At 41.0% G+C, this 17,861-nt stretch overlaps 1 protein-coding gene across 1 annotated transcript in view; it reads left to right on the top strand.

Annotated features, from left to right (window-relative positions):
• The first annotated feature begins 1,633 nt into the window (after positions 1 to 1,633).
• The window catches only part of LOC139411731 (uveal autoantigen with coiled-coil domains and ankyrin repeats-like), an 85,362-nt gene continuing 69,134 nt past the window's right edge, over positions 1,634 to 17,861 (top strand). The window contains exon 1 of the mRNA XM_071158415.1: positions 1,634 to 1,779. Within this exon, the coding sequence (XP_071014516.1) occupies positions 1,732 to 1,779 (48 nt within the window). The 5' untranslated portion in view covers positions 1,634 to 1,731. The remainder of the gene's footprint in view (positions 1,780 to 17,861) is intronic.

The following is a 17,861-nucleotide window of genomic DNA, read 5'->3' as shown; positions in this document are numbered from 1 at the left end:
GTGTAGTATTGCCCCCCTCCTGCCCAACCAGTTCAATGTTCAAATCTACAACTGTTTAGTAAATTCCTCTCCTAGCATACATTAACCCTGAAAATATGCATTAGCCTATTCACACTGAGTATACCAAATGTTAGGAAGACTTTCGTAATATTGTGTTGCACCTCTTTGGCCCTCAAAATTTGTCAGGGCATGGATTCTGCAAGGTGTCGAAAGCGTTCCATGGGGATGCTGGCCCATATTGACTCCAATGCTTCCCACAGTTGTGTCAAGTTGGCTGGATAGCCTTTGGATGGTGAACCATTTTTGATACACGGGAAACTGTTGGGTGTGAAAAACCCAGCAGCGTTGCAGTTCTTGACACACTCAAACTGGTGGACCTGGCACCTACTACCATACCCTGTTCAAAGGCACTTAAATATTTTGTTTTGGCCATTCACCCTCTGAATGACACACATACACAATCCATGGCTCAATGTCTCAAGGAGGCTTAACAATCCTTCTTTAACATGTCTCCTCCCCTCAGCTACACTGATTGAAGTGGATTTAACAAGTTACATCAATAAGGGATCATAGACTGACCAGGTGAAATCTATGTCATGGAAAGAGTTCCTAATGTTTTGTACACTCAGTGTATAATGTGCATAATCCATGAGCACTCAAACCCCGGTCCAGCGACTGTCAAGTCAACACCGTAACAAAAACGAGAGGTTGGAACCCCTTGACGAGGTCGCTAGGTGTTGGGTTAAGGTTGCTACATGACCCCTTCCTTCGGGAGAGAGAAAATGTCCTCACGCTTCTCTACACAGTCCTTCACATGTACACACCTATTCCATGGCCTCATTGGTGCCATCCCACTTATGACACCAATGCATCAAACCCGGGGGGTAGACTTAAACCCTGGACTGTCAAGCGAACACCTTAAACGTTACGCCCAGTGGTCCGAACCTCTTGACCAGGTTGCTAGTGTTGGCATAAGGTCTGTACAATATTAAGGACACAAAAATTAAAGGGGGATGCCTAGTCAGTTGCACAACTTAATGCATTACATTATTTATAGTATATGTATAAATGAGCTCATAGTTTCTCATGGTGTCTAATGCAGGTCCATGAGCACAACACTTGTTTGGTATGAATTCAGTCATGTATTCAATCTTGTATTAAGTAATGTTTAAAAACAGAGCCCCTAGTCATCATTTTGTAATGTTCATATTTGTAACATTCCAGTATTACAAAAAATAAGTAGACCTAGGAATGTTTTGGGGAATTAATATGTGTGTGGGATATATGAGCTCTAGTGTGGATCATAAATCTAATCATCTATTTATGGATTGCTGTAGGCAAGCCAGGTTCGGAAAAGCCTGTGCTGTCTGTCCCGCCATTTCCCTCTTTCAGCCAGGTAAACCTGACGTCACATCACCACAGAAACTTAGGTTGTCCTGTGGGTTTTCCCATCAACTCCAAAAGTACGGCTGCCCAAGCTAACAAGGAAGTCCCTCCTTCAGTTACGATTTATTGGTTACAACCCAAAGGGTACGGGACACATTGTATTCTCATTGGTTTATTTGGTTGTTAATTTAGCAGCTCTAGTTGGTTTGCGTCAGGTGAAAGTCGTACGGTACTCAGCGGAGAAAAAGTTGTTTCGTTTAGAAATGAAACGTTTGTCAACATCTTAAATGATAAATGTGGAATAATAAGATTTACAACTTCAACATCACCAGGTAAACAGCAGCAATGAAGAGTCTCAAGTACCGACTGAAAAAGCATGAAGTTACGCTCACAGTAAGTTGAATCAACTTTTTGTGAATTGCACATTCATTTTTAGTTATTAAGTACAGTGTAGCCTGATATATCGGACTCAAATTATATCAACCAAGTTTTCCTGTTACAAAGTTTCGAGCTTCCCAAACAAAAGCCTACCAACCCAAGCTAATCGGGGTTTGGCTACATCAAGCCCGTTTGTCATGATCGTGTTGTTAATCATTGTCTTATTGACAAGTGCTTAAAACAAAAGTTTCACATTGAAACATGCTCGTTTATCCAACTGTGTTCGTGGGCAGGGGAGTGGGGTTTTTGAGAAAGGATGTTGGAACATACACCCACGACACGAGCGTCCAATAGCGCCAAATGTTCTCCCTATGGAGGGCATCGTGTCGTGTGTAAATCTGTGCAACAAAGTTAGCATTGTTTAGAGTCTCTATCAGTCGGCACTTCAGGGCCATTGAGCCTCAGCAATATCGATCAATGTCCTCTCTAACAGCATTTATTGTTTTATTGCGTCGTATTTTGTCGCTGGCTTGTAGGCGCCTATAAAAGACAGGCAATTTGAGACAACTGCAAGATGCAGATGTCACCTCTGACTGTACAGACTGCGAGAACCTTTCATAGGCAACATTACAATATCTGTCAGGGGACTGTCGTGCCTTTACATGTTCAAGGGCTACGCAATTCCACACGGATGTTATGTCATATGGATGCACTCTAAAATACACTCTGAAATGTATGTATATATATACCGTGTATGCTATATATATACTGTATATGCTATATAGTAGCCTAATGTTGACTCTATACCAAGAATATTTAGTTGTTGTACAGGTTAGGCCAGTAGGCCCACTATTTATTTCTGGAAGTGACCTGTATGTTACGTTAAGGGCATGAGTGAGTATCCCTTAGGCTATTCCTGCTATATCCCATACAGCCTGCAGGGTAGTGGTATTATGATTGTACTCAGTTCAGCAGGAGTTGTGTGGATGTTTGGCAGCGACAGCCCCTTCTCCCCACAGTAGGCTAATTAACATGAGAAAGGCACAAAGCCAAGCGCTGTTTATTGTCCAAGTTTGTGGCCCAGTCCCTAGAAAAGGAATTCAGGAATTCCATTCAATTTAAATCACAGTGGACCTGTCTCACACGTTTGCAGAGGCGAGAAACGCACAGGTCATGGTGATGAGCTGCAGGCCAATGTTTAGCGTAGTAAAAAAACAAAATAATGAACATAACTTGAGAAAAGCATTAATTTCCCCTGTGGGCGATGGAGGTGCACACTGATTCAAAAGGCAGCAAGGTGGTCATGTCTAGAAAACAGGATTCCTGGTATTCTTATTTTGAAACCTCCAGACCTGTAACAGACACTATTGGATATCAAGAACCTTCAAATAGCGCAGACGGCCACCCATCGCTTCTAGAAAACACGATTGGCATTTGACTGATCAATTCATATTGGCCTTGTTGCATACCGTTGTGTTTGGAGGGGCTGAAGGGACCTAGAATTGAGAGGGGGGGGGGGGGACGTTGCAGGATGAACCAGTGCAAATGCCTGGAGTTACAAAATGTGCCCCAAGAAATTGTCTGTGAAGAGAGAAGTATTTTTCACATTGCAGATCACCATTATCTGTCCAACTCCAAGGCCCTGGGCCCTACTTCTAGACCCCTCATGTTGACCTGAGCTTCCTGATTGATTCATTTGATATCATGGTTACCCTTAATCAACCCTTTTAGACCTTCACACGTTCATGGGGGCGGGAGGTCGATTTGGAATCGATTGGTATTTATGATGTCATACAGAAAAGATACCAAAAGAATATTCGTTGTGATCTGGTTTTGGTTTTGAACTCTATGATTGTAAGTAAGCATTTATCTCACTGTAAGGTTGTATTCGGCGCACGTGTGTGAAACATGAGGTGATACTGCCTGTAACCTAAAAAACGTTGATTTGTCCGTGTGAAACATGAGGTGATACTGCCTGTAACCTAAAAAACGTTGATTTGTCTGTGTGAAACATGAGGTGATACTGCCTGTAACCTAAAAAACTTTGATTTGTCTGTGTAAAACATGAGGTGATACTGCCTGTAACCTAAAAAACGTTGATTTGTCCGTGTGAAACATGAGGTGATACTGCCTGTAACCTAAAAAACAGACTAGCATGTCCCTACTGAACTGACAGCATTAGTCTTGTGAGCCAGCTTCTCCATGGGTGTAACAGGGAACTCTTCCCACACCCTCATCATATTGCACTGTTATTATGAGAACTACAGTAACTGACTACAGAACACAAAATGAAGCACACCCTACAGTCCAGCAGAGCCTACACACTTATATACAGTTGTGTTTGTAATGGCTGCTTACTCCAAAACCCATGAGGATGATTGTGCCGTTTCAAGTGGTCCAACAGCTGTGTGAGAGTGAGTCAGCACGAGGCCCTTTGGGACGGGAACAATAGCTGAATCTAATCCAGACCACGGCCACTTGTGGAAATCGTCCACTAAGTTTTGCAATGTATTTTTTTCTACACATGCCTTTGTTCTTTCTGTCTTCCGAGTAAGATCCTGGGGATTAGTTTCAGGTCTGTAGGACAAAGGTAGCCAATAGTAAGCTCTTCTTTTTTACGCTCCGTTTGACAGAAATGATCTTGTATTTAGAGAGATTGTTCCTGAGTGCTGAGCTATACTTTCTGTTGAGTTTGCCAGACTGATTCCACCCTTATCAAACTCAACCTACAGAAAGCTACTTACTGTCAACAATCCCCCCTCCCTCCCCTTTTCTACATTGCTGCTACTAGCTGTTTATTATCTATGCATAGTCACTTTACAAATGACCCCAACTAACCTGCACCCCTTCACATTATCTCGGTACCGGTACCCCGTGTATGTAGCCGCTATTTCTTGAACTGCGTTGTTTAAGTGCTTGTCAGTAAGCATTTCATGGTACACCTTTTGTTTTCAGAGGATGTGACCATTTTTGGGATTTGATTTTCAACACTTCTGACACTGAACTGTAAACAGGCTCTAGTTCTGCCATTGAGAATACTGTCTGGGTGTATGTTTAGATTATTATAATATCTTTTTTTTACCTAACATTTTAGCCTCTGATAAAGTTTGACACTTATTTTCTTTTTAGATAGTTTTGACAGTCCATCCCTCCGAGGCCTTTTAGCAACATTGTTCCTCTTGAATGAGAACAAGTTGTTTGCTCGTTTCGATTCACTCATATTGATTTGGGCTTTGTGAATGCTTTGGTGCCTGATTCTTTTCCACTGCGTTTGGGTCTGTCAAGTCTCATCAACTCATGCAGATGTGGAGCCCTGGCATATTAGTTTGTTCACAGCTCTTCACAAATCACAGAGGATAACTGTGACAGGTCTGAGGTTATGAAAGTTTTCCAGACAGCTGTTGGTGTTCTGTTTTTTCGGTTGAGTGAGGTGATAGACAGGCCAGTGTTTGTGTTGACAAATGACTAAATGAAGGAGGGTGAGTTCAATACCACACCTTAGACATGCTGGGGTGTAATCATTAGGAGCAGGTCTAAAACTATCTTTGGCACTGACCCCACAAGTAACCTTCAATGTCAAATGGCCCACAATCTTCCCCCTGCTGCGGTAAATTGGCAGGGGTATAGGGGGGTAACAGAAGGAAGAACAGTATTGGCTCTGGAACAGCATGAGTACACGCTAGGACAACAGGCCTGCCTGCTCTGCTCAGAGAAGATGGGGGAGGAGCAGACGGGCCAAGAACAGAGAGGAGAAGAAACACAAGAAAATCAAGATAACTCATCCAAAGGACTTTGACTTCTCAAACACAGCAGAAAGCTAACACAATATGATGCCCTGTCAACTTAAGTCAGCAACTTACTTAGATAACTAGCAAGTTATCTCCTTCTGTTGCACTTCTCCACTAGGATGAGAACTCCGAAACAGGCATTCTATCAACAGACATCTGACTGATGTGTAGCTACTTTTCTCCAGTACTCTTTTCAGTGTAGCCAGCCCTACTTTTCTCCAGTACTCTTTTCAGTATAGCCAGCCCTACTTTTCTCTAGTACTCTTTTCAGTATAGCCAGCCCTACTTTTCTCTAGTACTCTTTTCAGTGTAGCCAGCCCTACTTTTCTCCAGTACTCTTTTCAGTATAGCCAGCCCTACTTTTCTCTAGTACTCTTTTCAGTGTAGCCAGCCTACTTTTCTCTAGTACTCTTTTCAGTGTAGCCAGCCCTACTTTTCTCTAGTACTCTTTTCCGTGTAGCCAGCCTACTTTTCTCCCGTAAAATGCAAGATTAACTTTAAGCAAGACATTAGTAAATGTAGCTGTCTTAGGGCTGTCCCCGACATAAAGAAATATATTGGTCGACCGAAAGTCGTCTGATCGAAATGTTTAAATGTGTATTTTTTTACAAATACATATGTGTTATAATAAAATCAACTATTGCACTTGTCTGATGTTTTAAGCACTCTGTTTGATGAAATGACAAATGACTCGAGGGAGCCAGAGATTTCTGCCGTTACTCTCCTGAGGTTGCCTGTAATAAGCTACACGAGGAGTCGGTCAGCTTTTTCATGTGGAACGCCAATTTAACTTTCCATTTACCGATCTGCGTGCCAGTTATGGTTTTCGTATTTTCGTGGAACAGTTTAATTTAATTTATAATAATGTCTTCGTATCGCAAAATAATTGTCATGTGGTTAATCAAAATTCTATCCAAATCTAAATTAAAATGATACTAACCTCAAAAGTAACTACTATTGCCAACTATATGAAACTAGACTAGGTAAAAACATTGCAGCATGCAGGTAAAATATCCTCATACCACTCACTCACCCTCTCTCTCACACTCTCTCTCTCTCTCTGTCTCTCTGTCTGTCTCTGTCTGTCTCTCTCTCTCTCACTCACTCACACACACACACTCTCTCTCGATCACTCACTCACTCACTCACTCACTCACATGAGCAAACTTTTTTACAAAACATTTTCTTTCTATTACTTTGTTTTGAGCTGTTGAGGAGAGGAGGACTAGTGGGTTGGTTTTGAGCTGTTGAGGAGAGGAGGACTAGTGGGTTGGTTTTGAGCTGTTGAGGAGAGGAGGACTAGTGGGTTGGTTTTGAGCTGTTGAGGAGAGGAGGACTAGTGGGTTGGTTTTGAGCTGTTGAGGAGAGGAGGACTAGTGGGTTGGCTTTGAGCTGTTGAGGAGAGGAGGACTAGTGGGTTGGTTTTGAGCTGTTGAGGAGAGGAGGACTAGTGGGTTGGTTTTGAGCTGTTGAGGAGAGGAGGACTAGTGGGTTGGCTTTGAGCTGTTGAGGAGAGGAGGACTAGTGGGTTGGCTTTGAGCTGTTGAGGAGAGGAGGACTAGTGGGTTGGTTTTGAGCTGTTGAGGAGAGGAGGACTAGTGGGTTGGTTTTGAGCTGTTGAGGAGAGGAGGACTAGTGGGTTGGTTTTGAGCTGTTGAGGAGAGGAGGACTAGTGGGTTGGTTTTGAGCTGTTGAGGAGAGGAGGACTAGTGGGTTGGTTTTGAGCTGTTGAGGAGAGGAGGACTAGTGGGTTGGCTTTGAGCTGTTGAGGAGAGGAGGACTAGTGGGTTGGTTTTGAGCTGTTGAGGAGAGGAGGACTAGTGGGTTGGTTTTGAGCTGTTGAGGAGAGGAGGACTAGTGGGTTGGTTTTGAGCTGTTGAGGAGAGGAGGACTAGTGGGTTGGTTTTGAGCTGTTGAGGAGAGGAGGACTAGTGGGTTGGCTTTGAGCTGTTGAGGAGAGGAGGACTAGTGGGTTGGCTTTGAGCTGTTGAGGAGAGGAGGACTAGTGGGTTGGCTTTGAGCTGTTGAGGAGAGGAGGACTAGTGGGTTGGCTTTGAGCTGTTGAGGAGAGGAGGACTAGTGGGTTGGCTTTGAGCTGTTGAGGAGAGGAGGACTAGTGGGTTGGCTTTGAGCTGTTGAGGAGAGGAGGACTAGTGGGTTGGTTTTGAGCTGTTGAGGAGAGGAGGACTAGTGGGTTGGTTTTGTGGAGTCATGTTGATAGTCTGAGGTAATGTTTACCCATCTCGTTTGATTTACCGTCAATGCCTATTATAAATGGACTGTTTCATATTAATTCCAGATCCATATGAGTGGCAGCAGAAGTTGACATGGCGGCTATAGTGGAATGTTGAGGTTATTCATGTTCACAGCTTTCCAGGAGCTACATGTACGTTGCATGTACAGATCAGCTGAACAGATCCCAGATAGGATAGATGAGGATAGATGACTCGTCTGAAGGTCACCTCTTTCTCAGGAATACACCCTTGCATTAAAATGAACTCATGTGGATCAAGTGTTTATGAACTAAATGCCTATCTAGGACAGATGTTCCACACACAGGACACACAGTGAATGAGTCACTGTCACATCCATAACATATCAACATTTATTTGTGATTCATCAGAAGCCTGTCCTCTGAATGACTCTGACAACCAGCACAATGACAACCCTAGTAGACAGACTGTCATCTCAACAGAGAAACAGACCATAAAGAGCACAAACTATAGAGAGAGGGTTATTTTGAAGTGTGGAAGAGAGTCTAGACATCCTTTCCCAGAACAGAACCCATTCCTGCCGTATCGATTGATGGGTTCCTGTGGAAGCATGGAGCTGGGCTGGCCTCACCCCAATGGGAAATGGGATGTTTTTCTGAAAGCCCTGTGTGTGTGTGTGTATGTAGGTCCCAGAGTGCTGCTGCTGGGCGAGAAGGAAACAATGTGGATTGAAGTTTATCCTAGCATGAGTAAAAGCCCCAGGATTACAGGGGAAAGAGAGAATGTGCATAGCAGCATGAAAAGCTCTCTGACCTCTGGTCTCCGCTGCAGTGTGGGAGGTTAGAACAGTGTGGTCAGTCAGTCAGTCAGACAACGCTGTCGCTGGATGCCAGTAGTGCTCTGACAATACTATTGATTCATAGTGGTTTATCAATGCCTGGAAATTTAAAGTTAACATTTACCCTTTTTGAAAGCTGCAATGTGTACCTTTTTTTGGGTGACCTGATCAAATTCACATAGAAATGTTAGTTATAGAATCTGTCACTCATTGAAAGCAAGTCTAAGAAGCGGTAGATCTGTTCCATGTGTGCTATTTCTATGCTTCCCGCTCTTAAGTTTAGTTTGTAGTTTGTGTCTTTTGCTTTGGGTTTTGTTCACCAGCTTCAAACAGCTGAAAATACAATATTTTTGGTTCTGGGAAATATATTTCACAGCAGTTTAGATGGTACAATGATTCTCTACACTTGCTTGTTTTGTCACATAAACTGAAATTAAGCAAAATATTAGAATTTTAACCAGGAAATGGCGTTGCGATTTTTCTGCATATTGCACCTTTTTTTAAATCGATTACTGTACATTCTCCTCTTTAGCCAGCCATCAGTGTCTCTTAGAGGAAGTAGCAAAGTTATTTCTAAGGTGTTCTCGGGCAAAGATCGATCAAGCATTAATGTCCAAATAGCTGAGGCTTAAGCAGAAGGAAAGTAGTGTATTGTCACAAGACACGTCTCTCCAGAACGCGCGCTCTCCCTCCATTTTTGTGCTCCTTCAATGTTTCATAATGTCGTTGTTTGAATTGTTTGCCCTTTGATTGTTAGTGTCTATCAATTCCCCATTACATAAATGACCAGTAGTAGTACCAGTAAATGACCAGTAGTAGTACCGGTAAATGACCAGTAGTAGTACCAGTAAATGACCAGTAGTAGTACCGGTAAATGACCAGTAGTAGTACCAGTAAATGACCAGTAGTAGTACCAGTAAATGACCAGTAGTAGTACCGGTAAATGACCAGTAGTAGTACCAGTAAATGACCAGTAGTAGTACCGGTAAATGACCAGTAGTAGTACCGGTAAATGACCAGTAGTAGTACCAGTAAATGACCAGTAGTAGTACCAGTAAATGACCAGTAGTAGTACCGGTAAATGACCAGTAGTAGTACCAGTAGTAGTACCAGTAAATGACCAGTAGTAGTACCGGTAAATGACCAGTAGTAGTACCAGTAGTAGTACCAGTAAATGACCAGTAGTAGTACCAGTAAATGACCAGTAGTAGTACCAGTAAATGACCAGTAGTAGTACCAGTAAATGACCAGTAGTAGTACCAGTAGTAGTACCAGTAAATGACCAGTAGTAGTACCAGTAAATGACCAGTAGTAGTACCAGTAAATGACCAGTAGTAGTACCAGTAAATGACCAGTAGTAGTACCAGTAGTAGTACCAGTAAATGACCAGTAGTACCACCAGTAAATGACCAGTAGTACCACCAGTAAATGACCAGTAGTACCACCAGTAAATGACCAGTAGTAGTACCAGTAAATGACCAGTAGTAGTACCAGTAAATGACCAGTAGTAGTACCAGTAAATGACCAGTAGTAGTACCAGTAAATGACCAGTAGTAGTACCAGTAAATGACCAGTAGTAGTACCAGTAAATGACCAGTAGTAGTACCAGTAAATGACCAGTAGTACCACCAGTAAATGACCAGTAGTAGTACCACCAGTAAATGACCAGTAGTAGTACCAGTAAATGACCAGTAGTAGTACCACCAGTAAATGACCAGTAGTAGTACCACCAGTAAATGACCAGTAGTAGTACCACCAGTAAATGACCAGTAGTAGTACCACCATTAAATGACCAGTAGTAGTACCACCAGTAAATGACCAGTAGTAGTACCACCAGTAAATGACCAGTAGTAGTACCACCAGTAAATTACCAGTAGTAGTACCACCAGTAAATGACCAGTAGTAGTACCACCAGTAAATGACCAGTAGTAGGACCAGTAAATGACCAGTAGTAGTACCACCAGTAAATGACCAGTAGTAGTACCACCAGTAAATGACCAGTAGTAGTACCAGTAAATGACCAGTAGAAGTACAGGTAAATGACCAGTAGTAGTAACAGTAAATGACCAGTAGTAGTAGTACCAGTAAATGACCAGTAGTAGTAGTAACAGTAAATGACCAGTAGTAGTACCAGTAAATGACCAGTAGTAGTACCAGTAAATGACCAGTAGTACCACCAGTAAATGACCAGTAGTAGGGTTAACGCACCACCACTAATGATCTGTGGAGCTTCTCAAAGTAATGTTTTCCTCACTTCAAACAGCAAGCAAACAAAATCTGATTTTACATACAATGACAATGACAATAGTTCCTCAACGTATTTGAAAAATATTTCCAGCTCTCTCCCTTTCCATAATCCAGGGTTTCCCAAACTTGGTCCTCAGGAACACAAGGGGTGCATGTTTTGGTTTTTACCCTAGCACTATTTGGCTGATTCAACTAATCATCAAGCTTTGATAATTTGAGTCAGCTGTGTACTGTTAGGGCAAAAAACTAAACGTTCACCCCTTGGGTTCCCGAGGACCGAATGTGGGAAACACTGCTATAACCACTCAGCATCAAAGTGAAAAATGTAATGCTCTGATCCAGTGGGAGCGTCACAAAATACCAGATTACTTCTTACAGGATGGTCTGGAACAGTTTTTATCCTTCTGGTTAGGCTATCTGAAGGTTACATTTGACTAGTTACATAAAGGTTAAATAAAAATAAAATAAAAATATATTTTTTAAATCTTGATCTCCGGCTCCCTCTTGAGTCATTTGTCTTAATTATTTAATCAAACAGCATGCTTAAAGCATCAGACAAGCTCAGTACATATAGTTGGTTTATTAAAACACAGTGTGTCTATATATGCCAAGATATAGATATATGCCAAGATATAGATATATATATATAAGATATATGCCAAGATCATCAGCCAAGATTTATTTTTCGGCGACAGCCCTAATTGAAAGCATTGCGGTTTGTGGGTTTTCATTGGAGGATTTGTGCTGTATGATGCTCCATCAGGATTGACACACTTTCGAAGGTTACTATACAGTTGATGAACAGTCGGCCCACCTTCTCCCTGAAAACCCTGCTATGACATGTTTCTGGTCTGTGAAAAGGGAATCAATCTGGAACAGGTCTAATCTTGTTGCTGTGAACATAGCACTAAGTTATTCTATGAATTTCAACGGTAGTTGGCAATGGACTAGCTTAGACTAGTACACTGTATGTGTGTGAATCTGTATGTATGAACCAAAACCATCAATGAACCTTTTGTGCCTGTAATGAGGATTGTTATGCTAAATTAATTTGTCGGCAATTGGATCACCATCCAACAATCAGGAGACCTAATGTTTTGACATAAACCAAAGCAGCACATTTGAGTTAAACCCGCCCATAGTCTCTCAGAAGATGCTGATTGGATACTTATTAGCCACTCCAAGTGCCTCTCCATTGGAGTAGGTCCTGATTTGAATCAGTGAAGATTCTTTATTAGTAATAATGAATTCATTTCTAATCAGTGGGCTCTAGCATTTGAATACTACATCTTACAAATGCATGCAGTGGCAGGGCACTTAGTTATGAAATTAGCCATGGCATATTAAAGAGATGAGCAAGAGAGCAATCAGACTCATTTCAAGCCCTTGAACGACTCTCTCCACTGTGTGGGAAAGGCAGCCCCCCGCACCTCTCTGATTCAGAGGGGAGGGGTTCATTGCGGAAGACACATTTCAGTTGAATGCATTCAGTTGCACAACTGACTATGTATCCCCCTGGACTGAAACATGGTGTTTTGACAGGCTGTATCTTTTAAAATGATTAACCCTCTTCGGAGGAGACACACTCATTTTAATTAGATTTATTTTACAGCTTTTCTGATACATATGCATATATTTCACAGACATACACATTTTACTTACACGGTACTTTTACATTATTCTACCTTTATTTTAACATGGAAAACAGATCAAGGGTCTCTTTTACAGCTGGGCCTTACATATACATGTTTACACATACAGTTTAGGTACAATGATTAAGAAACTACACAAGACAAACAAAACCATCACAGATAACACAAACAAATACAGCAGCAGATTGTTACATTTACATAAGGTTATTCCCCCAACAGGTTATTCCCCCAACAGGTTATTCCCCCAACAGGTTATTCCCCCAACAGGTTATTCCCCTAACAGCACAATAACTTGTATTACCCGAAACAGTTATAAAGCAATCACATAACATTAAAACATTATCAAACATTAAAACATTAAAACAGTACCAAACATTAAAACATTATCAAACATTAAAACATTACCAAACATTAAAACAGTACCAAACATTAAAACATTACCAAACATTAAAACAGTACCAAACAGTACCAAACATTAAAACAGTACCAAACATTAAAACATTACCAAACATTACCAAACATTACCAAACATTACCAAACATTAAAACATTACCAAACATTAAAACATTACCAAACATTAAAACATTAAAACAGTACCAAACATTCAAACATTACCAAACATTACAAAACATTAAAACATTACCAAACATTAAAACAGTACCAAACATTACCAAACATTAAAACATTACCAAACATTAAAACATTACCAAACATTAAAACATTACCAAACATTAAAACAGTACCAAACATTAAAACAGTACCAAACATTAAAACAGTACCAAACATTCAAACAGTACCAAACATTCAAACATTACCAAACATTCAAACATTACCAAACATTCAAACATTACCAAACATTCAAACATTACCAAACATTCAAACAGTACCAAACATTCAAACAGTACCAAACATTAAAACAGTACCAAACATTAAAACAGTACCAAACATTAAAACAGTACCAAACATTAAAACAGTACCAAACATTACCAAACATTAAAACATTACCAAACATTAAAACAGTACCAAACATTAAAACATTACCAAACATTAAAACAGTACCAAACATTACCAAACATTAAAACAGTACCAAACATTACCAAACATTAAAACATTACCAAACATTAAAACATTACCAAACATTAAAACAGTACCAAACATTAAAACAGTACCAAACATTACCAAACATTAAAACATTACCAAACATTAAAACATTACCAAACATTAAAACATTACCAAACATTAAAACATTACCAAACATTAAAACATTACCAAACATTAAAACAGTACCAAACATTAAAACAGTACCAAACATTAAAACAGTACCAAACATTAAAACAGTACCAAACATTACCAAACATTAAAACATTACCAAACATTAAAACATTACCAAACATTACCAAACACTAAAACATTAATTTTATTTTTTTACCTTTATTTATCTAGGCAAGTCAGTTAAGAACTAATTCTTATTTTCAATGACGGCCTAGGAACTGCCTGTTCAGGGGCAGAATGACAGATTTGTACCTTGTCAGCTCGGGGGTTTGATCTTACAACCTTCCGTTTACTAGTCCAACGCTCTAACCACTAGGCTACCCTGCCGCCCCACATTACCAAACATTACCAAACATGAAAACATTACCAAACATGAAAACATTACCAAACATGAAAACATTACCAAACATGAAAACATTACCAAACATTAGTACATTACCAAACATTAAAACATTACCAAACATTAAAACATTACCAAACATTAAAACATTACCAAACATTAACTCTTTGATCTCATCCCTCAGCCACTCTCAGCCCATCCCACCTATCACCATAGACCAACCCTCAGCCACGCTCAGCCCATCCCACCTATCACCATAGACCAACCCTCAGCCACTCTCAGCCCATCCCACCTATCACCATAGACCAACCCTCAGCCACTCTCAGCCCATCCCACCTATCACCATAGACCAACCCTCAGCCACTCTCAGCCCATCCCACCTATCACCATAGACCATCCGCGTTTGGTTTCCATGTGCCATATATTTTTCAATTGTACTGTGATGTTTTACATACATGTTGAACCTGTCTAATCGTATCCACAGATGGTGAGCTAAAGATGAAAACCTTTCCTACCAGTATTATTATATTATTTGTTGACTTCCAGATCGCCCAACACTGCTATTTGTAAGGTTCATTTTAAGTGAATGTTGTGATTATTATGATGTTTTTTAACCATTCCTGAATCTGTGACCAGAAACAAGATGCATAGGGGCAATTCCAGAATAAATGATTAGTTATTCTGTCTCTTCACAGCAAAATTTACAGAGCTGAAATTGTTGTATGCCCCGTGTGTGTGTGTGTTTGTGTTGGTGGCAAGAACTTTGTATAATAATGTACATTGGAAAAACTCAAAAGTTTTGAATCAAGTGTTGTTTTTTGTATCAGTTCATAAACCATATGCCATGGAATCAGTACATCAAATCTCTTCCCATTTATTTTTGCAGCATGTATGGCACAGCTGCCACATTTTTGTCCTTAGATGAAACTGGTATATTTTTCTATTTATGCCAGTTCCTTTCAGCCAATTAGTATCTTTACTATATGACAGACAAACTAGTTCCCTACCTTCTCTCTTTTCCACTTGCCTCCTGCAGTGTTGTGGTAGTGCTGTAATCAGTTGATTATAAGTTTGGATTGAGCAGATACTCCCATATATTCTGGTAGCTGCATATGTGACATAACTCCACCGTTTCTATTCATAATGTCTTTAATAAATATAATACCACACAATTCCATTTTTTCCCTTGAAGAATGTTATTTATTAATCAGTATATTTGAAGAATGTTATTTATTAATCAGTATATTTGAATAATGTTATTTATTAATCAGTATATTTGAAGAATGTTATTTATTAATCAGTATATTTGACTTACTATTTGTTGTAATATTTCTTGTCTTTTCAGGAGGATAAGACTGAAATTGTAACCAGCTTTGTGTGGCTTGTTTAAGAAAGGGCCATACTTTAAACAACATTTATTTTTCAATTAGTCCTAAATTACAAGTTGTAATCTGTATAAAGGCCATTTTTGAACAAAGGATAGAGTGGTGGGTTTGGGGTGGTGGAGAGGTAGGATGGTGGTGGTGGTGGTAGGGGCCGGATGGTGAGTTTGAGGGTGGTGGAGGGTTGAGGTGGTGCAGGGGTAGGATGGTGGGTTTGGGGTGGTGAAGGGGTAGGATGGTGGGTTTGGGCTGGTGGAGGGGTAGGATGGTGGGTTTGGGGTGGTGGAGGGGTAGGATGGTGGGTTTGGGCTGGTGGAGGGGTAGGATGGTGGGTTTGGGCTGGTGAGAGAGGAGCAGGTCTCGGTAGTGCTTTGTTTGGAAGGAGAAACCTCTGATTTGAAGGTGGTTTGGGAACAACAGGGAGAGTCATGAGTACAGCAATACAAGTGAGAAGATACCCTGTAACATCTGGACTTAATGCTGTGTACCTTACCTCTTCATGAACCAAAACAGTCCGTCCTCATTCAGAAACTCTTACCCTAAAGGTATGATCAAATAGATTTGCAGGTTGAGGCAATTAGATTTTACAAGCGTTTGGTCAACTTCCCTATTGAGGTGATGAGCTGCTAAAGGAAACTTGCTGCTCTCCTGAACATGTTTATATGTGCAGTGGAATGTTTTGTCTAGTGGGCCAGCATTGACTCACTATAACAGCAGACATCATTCTGTAGAATTACTCTGAAGAGGTTGATCTGGTCCCCAATGACCTGTCCACCTTTTTGATTGGCCCACACGGTGTAACCTCACAAGCACAGCAGTGCCTGGCTCACTCCACTTCCCCTTCTCATTCTCCTCCTCTGCCCAGATTCTCTGTCTCCACTCCCTCTGGAATCAATGAAAAGAGGCCTGGAGTGCTGTGGAAGACTTCTCTGTCTGGCTGCTCAGGGCCTGAAAGCACTGTCACTAAGGGGTTATTATGTGTGTGCGTGTGAAAAGGAGAGACTTTAATACACCCCCCACTTATGGCTGTGTGTGAGAGAGAGAACGCGAGAGATGCTGAATACACTCCCACTCAGAGGCTCGTCCAAAGAGAGAGGAGAGCCTCTGTTCACATCAGAGGCCACCATGGCACGGCGCCCTGTGGCGCCCTCCGTTTTGGAATTGCCCTGGCTCCTCCCCTTTTTGTCTTCATGAAACGACAAGAAACTACTGTATTAATCCAGAAACCTTCTCTTTCACTGTGCCAGTGTGGAACCAGTCCTACTCAAGACTGCAGGGTGCCTCGCAGCAGATGTTCTCATGTTTTAGAAATGCTTTTAGGAGTGAGTCAATACTTTGTTGCTCAAAAAGAGTGAGAGATACTTTGTCCTCTACCTGAGGAAGGGCCTCTCTGTCCTCTGCCTGAGGAAGGGCCTCTCTGTCCTCTGCCTGAGGAAGGGCCTCTCTGTCCTCTGCCTGAGGAAGGGCCTCTCTGTCCTCTGCCTGAGGAGGGGCCCCCTTTGTCCTCTGCCTGAGGAAGGGCCCCCTTTGTCCTCTGCCAGAGGAAGGGCCGGGAGGCTAATAGAGAAAAGTCTCAGCAGAGGAATGCCAACTACAATAAATGGGGCTATGGAAGGGAAAGAAACCTGTTTGTGAAAAGTTAAACAAAAGCACTGAGCTTTGTGTGAACTTTGCGGTTCAAAGGCTGAGTCATGTTTTATTATGTACCGTTATTGGTGTTTTTAACAGTGAAGAGAATAAAGAGATTTCTTCTGAGTCAGATCACAGAGCCGATAACATGAGGAAAACATTGGAGAATTACGATGGGACTGTTTATCTGAGACTTGACTCCATTTGATCACAGAATATTTTTTTGTAGAAATCTTTCTGACTGTTTTGGTTTGAACGGAAGGCCAAGTAGCCTATTCTCAACAAATGTAATTAACGCGTCAGATGTAGAATAGATTGAGGGCTATTCAGAAATTATACCAATGTGGATATCAAACTAAAGTATCAGAACACTTGTTTGCAAAACTCTTGAGTTAGTTTACGAGAGCCTCTTCAGATGTCTTTTTTGACTCTCTTCACATCCATCTTAAAACACTTGATGTGGCAATAGGTTGTGCGTTAGTTTCCCTTAGATCAGGGGTCACCAACCTTTTCTGAGTCAAGGTCGCTTTCTAATTGAAAATGTAGGCCGGGATGTACCACTCAGATTTGTATTTTAATTACTTAAAAAGCGTAAACATATGCAACATGAACTAATTTAAAAACATTCTGTGTTAATGAGGTTCATGCAGTTGGCTTTAGGCCCAATACATTATCACTGCACATTGAATTCTCCTGTCCAATATTGTTCTTCTGAGACCATTTTGACATTGTTTTA

This window comes from Oncorhynchus clarkii, chromosome 6 (genome assembly GCF_045791955.1).
Source record: "Oncorhynchus clarkii lewisi isolate Uvic-CL-2024 chromosome 6, UVic_Ocla_1.0, whole genome shotgun sequence".
Lineage (NCBI taxonomy): Eukaryota > Metazoa > Chordata > Actinopteri > Salmoniformes > Salmonidae > Oncorhynchus > Oncorhynchus clarkii.
This window is presented reverse-complemented; position numbering and strand designations above follow the sequence as displayed.